Genomic DNA, 17,338 nt, shown 5'->3' on the forward strand with positions numbered 1-17,338 from the left:
GACGCAATCCTAGTTGTGTCCAACTCTAGTATGCCAGTTTCTAGTTCCCGTGAAAGCAACGAATATTAGGCCTATGTAAACCTACGTTGCCACATTTTACAGTGTGCACGATAATTCAGTAAAAGGCCCTGTTTCTAGGCCTCAAAAGGGCCCGGACATCAGATTCAGCTCCTGTCTCCTGAACCCTCTCCGAGGAGCGAAACAGCCCCCACCTGCATCCCTGACCCTTCACTTACTTCCTGCCTCACAGTGCCCGGCCCGGCCTGGCTCTGCCTCCCAGTCTGCCAAGAGTATGTTATGCTTCTAGTTATCAGTCCAGCCCTCCTTCTCTGCATTCCTAAGCTACTGAATCGCATCAATAATTTCCGTCATGGTCTAGCCTTTCTGTCTCCATGTAAGAGAAATACTGTATTAATGTTCATAGAATATTCCTCGCACACACAATACATTTAGAATAATGTATGCACCAGTCTTAGTGTCAAGTAGCCTTCGCCCTGATAACTTTTGGATTCTATCAACATGTTCTCCAAACACCAGATACTAGATATGCTTTAGGTACATGTCGCCCTGACTCCGCAGACTTTAGTCTCCTCTTCTAGTGCAGAAGTCATAGCCCCCAGTTCTCCCTGGTAACACGTCATTGCCCGTTTGCGCGCACCACTAGGTCAGAGGTCCCAGCTCCTTAGGTAGCCCCCTCCATGTTTCCGCCCCATTCATGACACTTCTGTGACGTTCATACCACATGTCTATGTACACGCCTCTTGTTACACCCACTTTATGCCTTATCTTTCGCGACTGCTACAAGACACGCCCACTGTTACGCCTCCTGTATTGAATGAAATGTAATTGTCTTAGTATATATACTAATGCACTGTTAATTTGATGTTAGCACTATTCTCCTGCCCCCGGCAGCTGCCATCCTATTCCCATGCAGGCTGTCCTGTTCCTGTCCTTTATGCCTGATTAAAGCCTGTTAACTCTAGCTACCTCGAATCTTGACTCTTATTTATTGAGCTATCTGTTTATATTGTATCCAGTCAAAAATAGAACCGGTATTTAATTATTTATTTACCACATAATGGCGCCCGAACAGGGACTTGCCCTTTCCCCACGCGCCGGAGAAGCCACTCTGACCCTCTGCAGCCGTGACGGAACCATACCGTGCACGTGCAGATATTTCTGCTTCAAGTATCCCTCAGGCCCACGGAGGAGACGGAGGTTGCGGTCCAGCATCCAGACGAGGCGGTAGAGGAACGCGGCGAGTCCCAACCAGAGCCCAAGCCGAGAGTACAAGGTCCGAGGTATCCGGAGGCCCACCCGTAACTGAAGTCCGAAGTTCGTAGTCCGTCGTCGTAGCAGTCCAGTCCAGTCCGAGGCCTTCCATTCTTGCTGCCCGGTGAGTACCGTTGCTGGGGTAGTATCCAGACAGGGTCAATTAATTTGTCTCTGGTCCGTGGGTTTGGGTACACAGATCCAACACGAAGTGTCCACCTAGGTAGATGCGGGTCCTGACGTGTCTCTTTATGGGACCGGTATGTTTCGTACTGTTTCAGCAGTGCATCTAGTAACTCTAGTAAGTTCCGTTCTCGAGAAATTCATGTGTTCTGTTCTCAGTATTCCAGGTAATATTCTGTCCGAACTGTTATTTTAAATGTTTATTAATGTGTTTTCAATGTCGTGGTATGAATGATTTGTTTTCTCCAGTTATTATTGTGTTTATCGTGTATTGTATTGTGTTCAGATTCTAGCATAAAAGAATGCCTCTGTTCTCTAAATTACGTCAGTTAAAAACCAGAAAAGGGCTGCTCGAGGAAGCAGTCCCTGTCCCTCCTAGGGACAGTCCAGGACATTTTATGTATCACAAGCGTGGCTTAAGTGCCATAATATATCTAGACTTATGGTCTGATTATACCAGACATCTCGAAGAGAAATATAGATGGCCTGTATCAGGTGTTGAAAGTGAGCCCATAATTCTATCAATGCCCAGGCTGCTGGCGCAAACCGCCTCTTAGTTTCCATTCCGAATAATTTACCAAATAAAGAGACGGGCGCTGGAAGCAGGAATCAAGAACAGAGTTTAATTCTCATGAGGAGAGCCAGTCATTTCGGACACGAAACACAGTGTCTTTCGGGAGGTGCTCTAACAAGTGAGCTTGAGACTCTTGCTTTTATACATTGCAGAACATTTGATGATACAATCAGGTCAGTATGTCGCAAAAGGAAAACATTCCTATAATCCTCGTGATGATCCTACTCCACATACGTTCACAATGGGGACCCTTGACCTGCTGATAAGAGGGGAGGGCGATCGTGCAGCTGAGTGTGTCGTAGGATGTGTGCGCCTGATCATGGCCCAGGGGGTGGGGTGGCTAGGCATACAATAAGGGCAGTAAATGGTATCTCCTGGCTTAGGCGATGGCCTCGGACATGTGTGGTCAGCCGAACTCGGGGGAAGGGGTCATCAAAGGAGTGGTATTCATGCCTACGTGGACAATCGAGCGCGGAGGGAGGGCTCGTCAATAGAGGGGCATTCATGGAAGGGAAGGGGGTGCTGGTCAGGCGCGGCCGAGACTCTCAAGGGCAGGGCTTTGCGGAAGAAGAGGGTTTATGACTTGCTCATATGAGGAGAAGGAGGGGGGGGGTCAGGGTGCATGCAGGGCCAGAGTCGCGCAGAGAGAGAGAGAGAGATCTTATGACCTGTACATGAGAGAACAGGGGCAGTCAGATACATCTGGGGGGGAGGGGGCTATGTCAGCTGAGGCGAAGGATGCTTCTTCGAGAGGGAAATGAGGAAGGCCTGGGTCGAGCAGGAGGGTTACCTTTTCACATCAGGATCGTGCAAAGGGAAAGGGTTTCGTGGTCTATACATGAGAGAGAGAGTGCAAGATACGCGCAGGAGGGAAGCTGGGGATTCCAGTGGGTAGGAAGGCCATGGTGCCTGGAACGGCTGTACAAATGCATAAGGGTACGGGTTCTTACTGACAGGGTGATACGATCAATAATTTACAGTATCTATGGAGCCCACAGGGAGAGGAGTGGGAGAAGAAGGGAAATGAATGCTGTCTATGTACATCGGTTTCGTCTGATTTCACAGTCGCCCCTTTTTACATAGCAGCAATCATTTTCGCAGCTGATGGCATTACAGGTAGACAAGCATCGTTGACGAATTAGCACTTTGTCGATACTAACATGTGACGTACAATCATAGACAGTCAAGGTGATGGGAAGAATACAGTACATAGGAAATTACTTCTTCGTTGTGTTCCTGGCAATTAAACGCACTACATCGCATAAATCTTTCTGACTTAAAAAAAAAATGTGACCAATGAACAGTTTTGACCAGATAGTTGAGAGTGGAATTCAGTTCAATACACAAGATCTCTTCGTCACAGTGTCTTTTATCAGCGAGCCATCACTGGTAGGCTCTAATCCGGGTACTTTCGTTGGCGCTGTTGAGCACCGGCGGTGGAGCTATAGGTCCAGCTCGGTTCGATCCTTACGCGTTGCAGGGTGCGGTCAGTCCTCTGCTGTTAGACCACAGTCCTGTTCCCTAAACAGTCCGTTGGCGGCGCCTTATGTTCGGCACCTATAGTTCTGTGGCAACACCCTCTTCCCATATAATTTCAGCTTTTTCCTTTGGCAGAAAGTCACGTGGGAAGGTGGGTGGGTGTGGTTCAAATAGTCGATAGGAGAAAGAGCGAGCGGAGTTGGGTCAGAGTTCCTGGGACACACAAAAGGGACCAAGGGAGCAAAGGATAACAAGCAGGCAGGCCCATCAATCGGGCCCAAAGAAGGCAGACGGAGACTCCAGGCACACGTGGGTTAGCAGTCGGAGGGCTTCGAGGCGGCCCGTCATTTTTCATTTTCCACGTTGAAATTGCGGTCTCGTCCCGTGCCTTGTTGCTCTGCAGCTCCACTTCTGGTCGATGTCATACGTGTCCCAAGGTCTGCAGTCAGGCTGAACGTCACATCTGACCCATCTCCTCCGGTGATCGCGAATCTTTGAATGGGTACAAGACAACGTTTTAGAGAAATGGCAGAAGAAGACATCTACGCATATGAATTCCTCCCTCAATCCTCCGCATTTGAGTTCTTATGCTCATCGGTCACAGTCAGAGGTCTATTACCAAGTAGTGCATGTATCAGCATTCCTACTGAGTTTATGGCAGGTTTATTCATTGTCCTATTTATAACTCACATGAGGATAAATGACATTTCCATCAACTGTGCGTCATATCATATTCAATATTACAGAGCATTTCCTTTCAGGAACAATCATATTTTCGGACAGGGCGGGGGTGCTATCATCGAGAGTCGGGCAAAACAACATTTCCTCAAGGGTCAACAGCTACTCATGGGCATTATGTTTATACCCGGGACAGCAGAAGTTGTTCTATCAAAAATGGGGCAGGGATGCTTCGGGCGCTTGCGCTTGGGTGCAAAAAGGGGGTGGGACAATCTGGGTATTGGGTGTCAGTCTAGACGTTGGCGCTCGTTTCTGAAGAACAGACATAGGATGCCATTGACATACAGTTCCCCTATAAATGGCCAGATGTGGGGGACTTTAGTCGTCTTACCTGTCCTTTCTATCTCGGCCAATTCAAGTTCATTCATTTTACAGAAAGGAGAGGCAGTAACATGGCGAGAGATGTTCATTTTAGTTTCAGTCAATTTCGCTGAACACCTTTGCGTTCAAATATGTTTCAAATCAGACTGGTGCCGGTGGGGCACAATTTTACCAAAAGAGGGAGAAACAAATAGGGAGACTCTCATAGAGAGCGAGAGTCGTCCGCAATCTAAACGAGCCATTTGGTACACGTATGACATGTAAGGAGAGACAGAGAGAGATAGAGAAAGAGATAAAAAGGAGCGGAGAGAGAGAGAGAGAGATAGGGAGAGAGAGAGTGAGAGAGAGACGTGTACGAAAATAGGTCATTTAGTGCGCTCACAACACAGAACGGCAAAGGTCAGGTGACCTATGGATACAGACAGAGGGGAGACATAAATTCGTACGTTACATACACACAAACTCAGACAGGGAAGACAGCACATATATTACGCATGTACGAGACATTCACGACAAGACAGGAAACAAGTGTTAGTCTACAAGATCTGTTTTTATATTTTCTACATATCGTTACTATCCTATTTATCTATGTGCTTAGCTCTTTCTGCCCTTCCCCCCTTTCCCCTCTCGCGTGTCATGCCTGCGAGCATTCCCAATTACCAATACTCACACCTCGGTTGGTCAATCAGAAATTAACCTGGTTGCGCTAGTTACCCATGGTTGGATCTTAAACCATTTTTCAGTTCCTTCCTTTGGTGGAAAGTTCTCCAGGCTGAGGTAACGGCAAGTATTGATCGGGAAAACAGTCGGACAGCTTGGCTATATCTGCAAGAGTGTGAGAAAGGGGGCAGTGCATTTTGAACATCGGCAACATTTTCTAACTTCCTAGGCGGGTGGTGCCGTGGCAACCCTTACCCGTACAATTTTTCTTTGTCCTTTCCCTACCTAGTCAAAACGTCCAGTCATTTCATTTAACGCGTCGTTTCTAGTCAATTTTATTTTTGTCATTCAGTACTTGTCCAGTCTCTATGTCAGTCCATCCTCCCGTTGCTATGTTCTAAGGAGGAACAGTCATGTTTAAGCCTACGTCTTTTAAAAAACTTTTATTTGTCCTAAGGACCATGCTCATATTCCCTTTTTCCCCCTCTCATCGGCGGTTCGGTCGTCGTCCATCCATACATCAGCCAGTGTTCCGACGTGACCTGCAGAAGGGAGGAGAAAGAAGGGGTGGGGGGGGGCAACATTCAAAACCTCATCAACGTGCAGTAATCCGGAAATGCTTTACCTACCACATACTCGACCTATTTCCACGTAGTGCATTTCCCTGCCATCACGGCGTTTAAGCCCAGATGGACCAGAAAGGTCAGACAGATAATCATTGACGATCTGTGTGACATGAGCTACTTGGTCGTAACCCCTTTCCATCGGGTACAAGGGTGGCGGTCAGGTGGCATTCCTGTGGTGTCGTTTTAGGGCTTCTAAAGCACTTTTCCGGCTGCCTGTAACACATAGTGTGGCTGCTGAATATCGGGTCCTTTTTAACCCCTTACCTTCATCATACTTTCTCGTTGTTCATAGTAGTAACACATTCAAAATTCATTAATGCAACCGCTACAATTATGCTTTCGTTTTCAAAATACCTTTAATAAAAAGTGTTGACACATAAATACAGGCCTACAACCCGGTGGACTAGCCACGGAGCAGATTGGAACTGTACATGGGAAGAACGAAGCTGGTGGCAGTTCATTGCATAAAGTGCGGCAGTGCAATAAAATCATATTAAACTCTCCTACAGAGCAAGCATGATGCATGTCAGTAATTCATCTTTAATAAATTCATAAATACATTATCCAATGTTCATTCATTACCTTAAATTACACCAATTCATTTTTCAACTCATAATCGGTACCCACCCTTAAGTCAATTCATTGTCCAAGCACATACTCAATATCCTTCATATCTACTTTCATTATTCAAACGTTATATATATCTCGGGGTAAAAAGCTTGCGCAATCAGGGTGCAACAAAGTTCATTAAAAACGTCTCATTTTGGGTCGGCGCCATTTTGGGTGGGGTCAGGCAAGTTCTAGCACAGTCAGAGTGTCTCTAGTCTCGTAAGGTTGGCCCAGAACTTTCCATTGGCAGTTCAGAAAGTCTCGTGCAATGTGGTTAACAATCTAACAAATATGGACCATGAGTCAAAGAGTGGGAAGGGCGGCAACAATTTTCCTACCGGGTCATTCTGGTGTTCCTCCGGAACTGAACAAGCCTGTGCCGTGGCGGCATCTTAGCCATTTCCGATCCGAGTCTGGTGCCGGCAGGAGTAGCACCGATGTCGTGGTTCCCAGCGAAGGGGGCGGGGGCACCCATGCAGAGGGTCGGGGGCCCCCCGGCTCTTATAGAATCTTCAAGGTCGAGGAGAGGCGATATGGAGCGGGTGCCCGTCCTGGGCAGAAGACCTCTTTTTGATGTTGACCCTCTTTAAGCAAAGAGTGTTGGGGTGTCGCTGGAAGCCTCCACCTGGAGGGAGGTGGGGGAGGGTCGTTCGCGCCACCTCCCCCTTCCAGCGACCCCGCGCCGTTCTCCGGCTCCATCGTTTTCGACATTGGCCGTGCCAGCCATTGACGATGGGGGGGGGGGGTGGTCGGCGGCTGAGGCAAGACAGCCCCCCCCTTTCCCTTGGCGACATATGGCGGGACTACCTTCAATTCTCCAGGGAGCGTGGAATGTGGCGGGACTGCCTGCACCTATGCAGGCGGCGGCAGGCGGCGAATTTGGCATCTGGCGGGACTACTTGATTCGCCGCCGTTCTTGCCTTGGCTTCGGCTCTGGACCAGCAGGCGATGGCATGCGGCGGATTTGAAATGTGGCGGGACTACTTGATTCGCCGCCGTTCTCGCCTTGGCGTCGGCCTTCGGCAAAAGCCGGATCGGGTGAGAGAGAGGGGTGGTCGGTGGCCGAGGCAAGACAGCCCCCTCTCTCCCCGCGGCCTGCAGGGCGGCAGAAGGGAGAAGATGGAGAGGTCCTTGTCATCCTTTGGACCGCCTGCCCAACATCATCTCCTCCTGACCGTGGCCAGGCGAGTCCCTCGTGCCTCCAGGCCTCGCCTTCCGGATGGGCGTAACCGCGGACCTGTTGCACTTCGGGAGCTTCCGGAACGGGGGTAGGTACCTATTGAGTTGTTTCTATTTCATGTGGCCGTTATTTGGGCGGGGCGGGCAATGAGGCAGACATGTTGGGAACAGGAACAGGCAGTGAAGCCTAGCTACCTCGTGGCTATGTTCTGCTATCGAATCTTTTCGCCATTTTACATTTCTTATTACGAATTATTTCTAATGTTTCTTATTTTTGGTGAAGTCAAAAGCTCATCAGGGGGTTACTGACTTAGCCTGATTTCTTTTTATTTTTCTTTCTCTTCCTTAGCGTGTTTCGAGCTAAAGCTTTCTGTTAGTAGGGAACGGTGATCACTTCATATTTTTATGTGTCCTTTTCACTAGGGGGGTACATCTGGACGGACCAGACGAGTCCCCTCCAATAAATGGTCCGGGGTGGAACGAGATTATCGATCAAAAGGGGAACATATATTCCTTCATTAGGGTATCATCCTGGACAGACCGAGCGATGTACTTCCACTTACTAGGGTAGCCTCCTGGACGGACCAGTCGGTCTATTTCTATTAAATGGCCCATGAGTAGAGAGCATATGTCCTCCATAAGAGTAGTCTCCTGGGCGGACCATGCGAGCTACCCCACAATAACCAACCAGTGGGGAGTGGGTAGGACTGACGAATTCACAAAGGGGCATAACCTACCCTTTTCTACTTGCAAAGACAGAATATTTCTATTTCACGTTGTTTGCAAATAAAAAATACCTCAAACGAAACAATTCCTGGAACAACAATGTCCAGGCAACCAACCAATCAGTGGGGAGAAAAACAGGCATGACGGATTACAACGGGGACAAATGTCTGCATTACCTGCCCTTCACTATCCAAAAAGGAAGACAGAATATTTCTACTCGTCTCAGTTTGTAGACAGGGAAGATCTCAAAGAGCAACAATCGATTATTAATCGACTTCAAACAATCAGTGGGGAGAAAAGTAGGCATGACGGATTACAACGGGGACAAAAGTCTGCATTACCTACCCTTCTCTATCTGCAAAGAGGGACGACGTTCCTATTCGCCGCTGTTTGCAAACAGAGAATGTCTCGTTCTCAAAAGAGAACCAATATGTCAAGTAGCCCTCAAAGCTAACTGAACCAATACCAACAATGCCAGTATACAAATACCGGTTTTCAATACAAACAATCAATCAATCAGGTGGACAGAGCCACCCTACCAATCAGGCGTAAAAACACCCTACTTAATCTTACCCGGACCGGACCATACGGACAGTTCTTCGACTCCCTCCTCCAGCGCCCGATCGTTCTCTTACTCCATGTAGCATTCCTGTGGGATTCCAGTCAGGACAATAGGTCACTCAAGAGAGGTCCGTTCAGAATTGGTGAAGTTCTGTCGATCGGCAGCCGGGCTAGGGCCCTCTCAAGGCAGGTATGCTCCGATCATTTTAGACGTTCACTTCTTCGTCTGGATCTCTCTTACCGAACCCTATGTCACTGATGGGCCCCACGTGGGGCGCCAATTGTTGAAAGTGAGCCCATAATTCTATCAATGCCCAGGCTGCTGGCGCAAACCGCCTCTTAGTTTCCATTCCGAATAATTTACCAAATAAAGAGACGGGCGCTGGAAGCAGGAATCAAGAACAGAGTTTAATTCTCATGAGGAGAGCCAGTCATTTCGGACACGAAACACAGTGTCTTTCGGGAGGTGCTCTAACAAGTGAGCTTGAGACTCTTGCTTTTATACATTGCAGAACATTTGATGATACAATCAGGTCAGTATGTCGCAAAAGGAAAACATTCCTATAATCCTCGTGATGATCCTACTCCACATACGTTCACAATGGGGACCCTTGACCTGCTGATAAGAGGGGAGGGCGATCGTGCAGCTGAGTGTGTCGTAGGATGTGTGCGCCTGATCATGGCCCAGGGGGTGGGGTGGCTAGGCATACAATAAGGGCAGTAAATGGTATCTCCTGGCTTAGGCGATGGCCTCGGACATGTGTGGTCAGCCGAACTCGGGGGAAGGGGTCATCAAAGGAGTGGTATTCATGCCTACGTGGACAATCGAGCGCGGAGGGAGGGCTCGTCAATAGAGGGACATTCATGGAAGGGAAGGGGGTGCTGGTCAGGCGCGGCCGAGACTCTCAAGGGCAGGGCTTTGCGGAAGAAGAGGGTTTATGACTTGCTCATATGAGGAGAAGGAGGGGGGGGGGTCAGGGTGCATGCAGGGCCAGAGTCGCGCAGAGAGAGAGAGAGAGATCTTATGACCTGTAAATGAGAGAACAGGGGCAGTCAGATACATCTGGGGGGGGGGGGCTATGTCAGCTGAGGCGAAGGATGCTTCTTCGAGAGGGAAATGAGGAAGGCCTGGGTCGAGCAGGAGGGTTACCTTTTCACATCAGGATCGTGCAAAGGGAAAGGGTTTCGTGGTCTATACATGAGAGAGAGAGTGCAAGATACGCGCAGGAGGGAAGCTGGGGATTCCAGTGGGTAGGAAGGCCATGGTGCCTGGAACGGCTGTACATATGCATAAGGGTACGGGTTCTTACTGACAGGGTGATACGATCAATAATTTACAGTAGCTATGGAGCCCACAGGGAGAGGAGTGGGAGAAGAAGGGAAATGAATGCTGTCTATGTACATCGGTTTCGTCTGATTTCACACAGGCACATGGGATGCCGAGTGCATCATGCGAGTAGAAGAAGCATTATGGAAAAAGAAATCCAGACAGTCCCAGAAAGATGCTATCGAGTTATGGCGCAAAGAATCTCATAAAAGAACCGAAAAAGAATTCAGAAAAACAGAATTAAGTAGAGAATGCTCAGAGAAAGCCCAAGAAAGGGAATTAATCGAAATAGGTGAACGAGTCAAAGCAGAACAGTCAGACAGACAGAGAAATGCCCTTGTTAAGGGTATGTACCCTCTTCTTGCCGAGGGCTTGCCAAAAGCAACCCCGGAAGCATCCAGTAATTTTCCGCCATCACTAGTTCCGACTAAGCTACGTCATAAACCGACCGCAGCTGATATTTTTCTCTCGTCCTATTTGGACGACACAGTCCCAGAATATGCAAATCCTGTCCCGCCAGCTCTTGTAAATAATGTAATTCCTGTTCCTCCAGCCACTGGTCCTGTGGGTCCAGTTAATGTTACAGCACCCCCGGTCCAGCCTACAGTACATGTACCCGTTCTACCAGTCACTCTGCCAGCACTTACAGTGCACACCGACGATTCCAGTTTAGGAGCCGCGGGGGGAGGTTCTCCTCGTACCCCGCCTCAACACAGACGTATGACGCTACATGAACTAGCGTTACAGCGTACGCCAAAAGTTCATACCGTCACAGATATCAAGCGAGCACTTACTGAATGTCGTTATGATCCAGTTTCAGGCGATGGCCACATGGTCATATATTCATTACGTTTAAGAAGGGTGACCGACTATTTGGACACCCTGCCCAATATGAAAGAATATCTAGACAGAATATATCGTTTTATCCGTACAGGAAGAGATCCAGAAAGTATTCGCGAAGCCATGGTTCAGAGAAAAGTCGAGACTCAGCTCATGCTTTTAAAGTTCTTAATTAACTGTTTAATAAGAGAACAAGATTATCCAGGAAAAGATCCAGAAGAAATGAAAGTCCTGACTAGGTGGAGTGACCATATAGCCGAGGGAAGACACAAGACACAGAACTTTATAGAGAGTATGTACAAGAAAATCCGTAAAGAAATAATAAAGTTACACGAGAAACGAGAAGCAATACAAGCAACCGAGAAAGAAAATGACTCTTCTACGGAAGAGGTAGACGACGAGAATCCTTCCAGAATAGCGTATGTAGGTAGAACTAGACTTTCCGACAGACATTCACGTCCAGACTACAAGAAAACTGTTCCCACTCCAGTACCAGAACAATGTTCCCTAGAACAAGTATTCCAAGCTACCGATCACATTCTGAAATCACGAATAGGTTATGGTGAACTTAGTACTATGCGTGAACAAGAACTAGCCCGATCAGCAGTCCGGTGGACTACTGATTCTACCACTTTTGCAGACGAAATAGTGGCACAAATGTTTCTGAAACTGCCCCCAGCCGAGCAGCGACTGGTGGGTATGTATATGACCCAGCACCTCATCACACTGTATGAGGATCAGCATTCCGATCCAGGTCCGCTACATGATGTATTAAACGAGTTACTACAGTACAGATGGAAAGGTCTAGGTACCGATTTAATTAGTGTCATTCTAGAACAGCGCCACAAATACCGAACGTTCCTGAACCCGCATTTTGTTCATGTCTCACCCCCAGAAAGTAAATCATTCTACATAGACAGACAGAATCCGTTACGAGAAGTACATCCAGTCAAGAAAGAGGGTGGTGGTCTAGAACGAGTGTTTGTTTACACCCCCATCACAAAGATGGAACTCTTAGAAATGAAAAAGTTAATTCCCTGTCATGATAAAGATCCAGCAGGGTTCCATCGAGAATTAAAGGACATGCTCCGTATGGGAGAATACACGTATCCTGATATCATTAAAATGTTAAAGGTCCTGTTGCCTGCGGGCATATATGAGAAACTCAAAGAAAAAGAATGGGAGGTGGGAGAGAAAAAGATAGATTGGACAGCCCTAGAAGCTGAAGATAATACACGAGTACCAGGTACCGGTCTTGGGGATAAATGTAAAGAATTGCCCGAACTGTTAATACAAGTTTTGCCAAGATTACTAGCCACGAAAAAGGAAGACTGGGATGCTATCTCAGCCTGCAAACAGAAACAAGACGAAGATACTAGTGATTTTTATTCTAGATTCGAGAAATGTTTTATTATTAATAGTGGTTTGAAGACAAGTAGCGAGTCATACCCTCATCTTTTTGTCACTAAACTAGTCGAGAATTCAAGCCCACAAGTTAAAAATCGAGTTTTAAAAGTCGAAAGTACATGGCAAGCTAATACTCCGTCACAGATGCTACAGATGCTCCAGTATCACCAGAACAGAATCAGGGAGGAACAAGAACACGAAAGGAGACGTATGAAAGACACGAAAATGAAAGTATTCGTTGCACAATCTGTTCCCCAAGACAGTCAGAAGAGGGGTACGAATCAAGCCAGTCATCCTGCAGCTCCCGTTAAAGGGACCTGCAATTATTGTAAACAGCCAGGTCATTTTATAAACGAGTGTGCAGTTCTGAAACACAATATAGCTACTGGTAAGACTAAAGAGAGACCACGTCCGCCTAGACAAGAACAAGTTTCACAGACTTCCCAGTTACCACAGAATGCACAACAGACAGTTACAATACCGCAGCCTATCGCTGCAACACAGCATGTTACACAGCAGATGTACCAGTATGCACAGTCCGAGTATCCAGAATACCAGCAGTATTCATGAAACAGCCTAGAGAGGGAGGTAGGCTTGCCTCTCATCGAGATACCTGTAGATCAAGAGGGTCCCTATGTACACAGTCAAGTATTAGGGAAAGACAGAAAGTTTCTGATTGATACAGGGGCAAGTAGGACTACCATCAGTCATGACGAGGTTCCAGGGGCTCCGCTCTCAGGCTCTAGAAATGTTTCCCTTGGATTTTCAGGAAAGCCCATTGTAAATGAAATTTCAAAACCAGTTACTCTAGAAGTAGGTCCATTGTCCCGAACTACTGATTTGTTACTTACAAAGTCATGTCCAGAAAATTTATTAGGCATCAAGACATTAAAAGAATTAGGTGCAATTATATGCTGCTCCCCAGAGGGAGTCCGCCTGTTCCTCCGCGACTTTAAAGGTCACTATGTACTACGTGATTTTGATCCAAGATTATTGAATGTTCCACAGCATCTATGGGCACAAGGTCCAACTGATGTTGGTTGTATGCACATCACACCCCATCGTGTGACTCTGAAACAAGGTATAGTTTTGCCACGAATCAGACAGTACAGATTGCCACCTGAGGCTGTAGCAGCCTTATCCAAAATTATTGACGAGCTTATTGTTCAAGGAGTGGTTGTAGAAACTGACTCCAATGTATGTAATTCTCCTATCATTCCAGTCATGAAACGTACTGATCCAAATGCACCTCCAGTATATCGATTAGTGATTGACCTTCGAGAACTTAATAAATGTATCATTCCTCAGTACCCAGTAGTCCCAGATATTTCTTCCCTATTGACAGCCATTGATTCTGAAGCTACGTTCTTCACAGTTATCGACCTCAAGAATGCATTTTTCAGTGTTCCCATTCATCCAGACAGTCAGTTCCTTTTCGGTTTCTGTTTAAATGGAAGGAGCTATAAATTCACACGAGCTCCTCAAGGTTTCACAGAAAGCCCTAGTATTTACAGTCAAGCACTCAAGAGACAACTAGACAATATTCACATGCCAACTGACACTGCCCTGCTCCAGTATGTCGATGATCTACTGATCACAGCCCGTTCTGAACGTGATTGCGAGCGTGCGTCACTTACAGTTCTGTATTTCTTAGCCGAGATGGGGCACAAGGTGTCCCCTTCGAAGCTTCAATTCTGTGTCCAGCAAGTGGTCTACTTAGGACACTTACTGTCCAAGAGGGGTAGGCAGTTGACACCTGACCGTATCCAGTTAATAGCATGTCTTCCGCAGCCCAAGACCCAGAAGGAGGTACGAGCTTTTATCGGCCCCACTTCTTACTGTAGACAATGGATTCCTCAGTACGCATATCTAGCCAAAACACTGATACAGTTAACGACACAGGAGACAGCTGTATCGACTGTTCTCCCTTGGACATCCGAACATACACTTGCTTTTAATGAGTTAAAGAAAGCTTTATGCCAAGCTCCTGTTCTAGCTACACCGAACTACAGTAAGCCTTTTACACTTTTTGTCACAGAACGTGAAGGTACTGCATTATCTGTTCTCACACAAGATCAAGCAGGACAGTACAAGCCCTGTGCCTATTTTTCTAGCACATTAGATCCAGTAGCCCAGGCTCTGCCTGCGTGCCTCAAATCAGTTGCAGCCACGGCACTAGCTATCAGACAAAGTGATTCCATAGTGTTAGGACACTCCCTGACAGTACAAGTTCCACACTCTGTGGAAGTTCTTTTAAACCGAACACAGACCCAGCACTTGACAATTGCACGTTTAACAGGTTATGAACTGACACTGTTCCAGCCACACATAGAAATCAGACGCTGCAACGTTTTAAATCCAGCTACACTATTACCGTCAGTTAATTCAAATCCTGCCACACATGATTGTGTGGAAGTTGTTAACACTATGACAAAGCCAAGACAAGACCTGACAGATATTGCATTACCCGATCCCGACCTGACACTTTAGGTGGATGGTTCATGTATGAGAACAAGTACAGGAGAACTAGTAGCCGCGTATGCAGTGACTACTGAAACTGAAGTTATAGAGACACACCGTATTGACACCCTGTCTGCTCAAGCAGCAGAGCTAGTCGCTCTGACCCAAGCCTGCATACGTGCCAAGAACCTGAAAGTAAACATATATACAGATTCACGTTATGCATTCGGAGTCGTACACGACTTCGGAGTACTCTGGCAGGAGAGAGGTTTCATGACTTCTCATGGAACCAAGATTCAGCATGGTCTCCTCATTCAAGCTCTGTTAGATGCAATACATTTACCGACAGCTATTGCTATCATGAAGTGCAAAGCACATACGAAAGTTACTGACATTATTTCTCAAGGTAATGATCTAGCAGATCGAACAGCCAAGCTTACAGCTCAGACTCCAGACATTCCAGTTAACACAACACAGACACCCATTCCAGAACAGACTACTTGTATGACAGTTAAGGACCCTACACAAGATGTTATAGACATACAGTTACATGCTACTCCCGATGAAATCAAGAAATGGTCCGAACAAGGAGGGGTCCAGACAGATCAAGGATGGTTGACGAAGGGAAAAGCCACATGGTTTCTCCCCGACTCAATGGTTCAAGTCATTATTAATACCGCACATAGTCCTGCACATTTAGGAGAAAAAGCCATGTTAGACAGTATCCAGAACATTTGGTTTAACAAACATTTACGAGCTGCAGCCAAGCAGAAAGTCCGTACCTGTATGATATGTTGTCAGTTCAATCCAGGTAAAAGTGTCCCGGTGGAACAAGGTGGATTCCAACCTCTCGACCACCCTTTTGAAGTCCTCCAGATGGATTATATTCAGATGGAGCGATGTCGAGGTTTCAAGTATGTCCTCGTAGTTGTATGCGTTTTGTCCAGGTGGACAGAAGCATATCCAGTTCCAGATTACACAGCTGCGACCACTGCCAAGCAGTTGGTTCGTGAGTTCTTTCCCCGCTATGGACTCCCTAGGGTCGTGTATTCAGATAACGACCAGCCATTCTCATCTGAGTTAATGAAGCATGTTTCCCTTCTGTTAGGGTACCAGTGGAAGTTCCATTGTGTGCGCCATCCTGAAGCAGCCGGTCTCGTAGAGAGACATAATCAGACTCTGAAAATCCGCATTGCCAAAGTTTGTAAAGAGAAAGGTGTAGATTGGCTAGTTGCCCTGCCAGTTGCTTTATTCTACATGAGGATGGTTGCACATTCCAGATCAGGTCTGTCCCCGTATGAGGTCGTATTCGGCCGCCCCCCAAATATGTGGGGTACACCTAGACCCCGCAGTATTACAGACGTTTCCAGTAATATGCTGACAGATTACCTAGCTTCCTTGATGTCTGCCCTACACTCTTGTCGTTCACAGGTTGCCGCCGCATTTCCAGACAACACCGAGGTGAAACCGCATGAAATCGTTCCAGGAAACCTCGTATTGGTCCGGAATTTTGATCGTTCAAGTCCACTGGAGCCCCGTTGGAAGGAGCCTCGTATGGTCTTGCTCACAACCAGGACTGCGGCCAAACTGGAGGGAAGAAAAGGATGGGTCCATCTGTCCCACATCAAGAAGTTTCATGGACTCCGACAAAAGACATTTGCTAAGGACTGTCCAATTTCTAAAGACTGCCTAAAAACAGACTCTGAACTCAAAGTTCCCCAGTCAGAGGAAACTCCGCAACAGGAGTATAAAAAGAAACTCCGGTCTAGTAAAATAAGTCAGCCAGTTTAATTGTCTAAGTCCCTCTCGGGTGAAACGGTTAGACAGGTTTCTGACATGTATGAGATAGACCCCCATAGTGAGAGAGTTAGTCAAAACTCTAAGAGAATCCGTTATCGGAAAAATGTATGCAGTAGATGCATCGTTACTTTGTTATTTCTTATGTTTTTGAGTCTTATGGTTTCCTGCACAAGTTATGCTTTTCATTTATGTTTTCCAATGTCACATGTACATATGTTTTCTAATACTACAGTAGAGCACACATTTAGTGATCTGCCTCCTCATGAGCTATCCTATCGTCTTGCTATGCGAAATAATACCTTTATCAGAATGTTACATTATTCACACCAGACCAGCAATGCCACTAATTGTTGGGTGTGTGGTCGACTCCCCCCTTTCCAGACACCGAAGGGAGTTCTGCCACTCTTTCCTTATCCGTTTTCACATAATGGTTCGTGTGGAGCATGGTCCACGTTAACGTCATCCTCAACTGATATGTCCCTTCTGAATAGAACATGTTTCCCAGATAACCAAGGTCTTCCCCATAGAACAGGGTTGGATCTAGAAAATGAAGTATATGATTTAGGTAATTATTCC

At 46.8% G+C, this 17,338-nt stretch overlaps 1 protein-coding gene across 1 annotated transcript; it reads left to right on the forward strand.

Moving 5' to 3' along the window:
• Window positions 1–1,757: 1,757 nt before the first annotated feature.
• LOC147669043 (uncharacterized) lies at window positions 1,758–13,072 on the forward strand. The gene is made up of 3 exons (XM_086948265.1): window positions 1,758–1,950; window positions 10,356–11,405; window positions 12,147–13,072. The coding sequence occupies exons 1-3, from the start codon at window positions 1,758–1,760 to the stop codon at window positions 13,070–13,072; spliced, it is 2,169 nt and encodes a 722-aa protein (XP_086804391.1).
• The last annotated feature ends 4,266 nt before the right edge of the window (window positions 13,073–17,338 follow it).

The sequence above is a fragment of the Lissotriton vulgaris genome, unplaced genomic scaffold (assembly GCF_964263255.1).
Source record: "Lissotriton vulgaris unplaced genomic scaffold, aLisVul1.2 SCAFFOLD_1247, whole genome shotgun sequence".
NCBI classification, from domain to species: domain Eukaryota; kingdom Metazoa; phylum Chordata; class Amphibia; order Caudata; family Salamandridae; genus Lissotriton; species Lissotriton vulgaris.

Coding starts and splice junctions, on each gene's coding strand:
- LOC147669043 (XM_086948265.1), top strand. CDS start 1,758: ATGCCTCTGTTCTCTAAATTACGTCAGTTAAAAACCAGAAAAGGGCTG. Junction 1,951..10,355: donor ATATAGATGGCCTGTATCAG/GTGTTGAAAGTG, acceptor GATTTCACACAG/GCACATGGGATGCCGAGTGC. Junction 11,406..12,146: donor GAGTATGTACAAGAAAATCC/GTAAAGAAATAA, acceptor GTCATGATAAAG/ATCCAGCAGGGTTCCATCGA.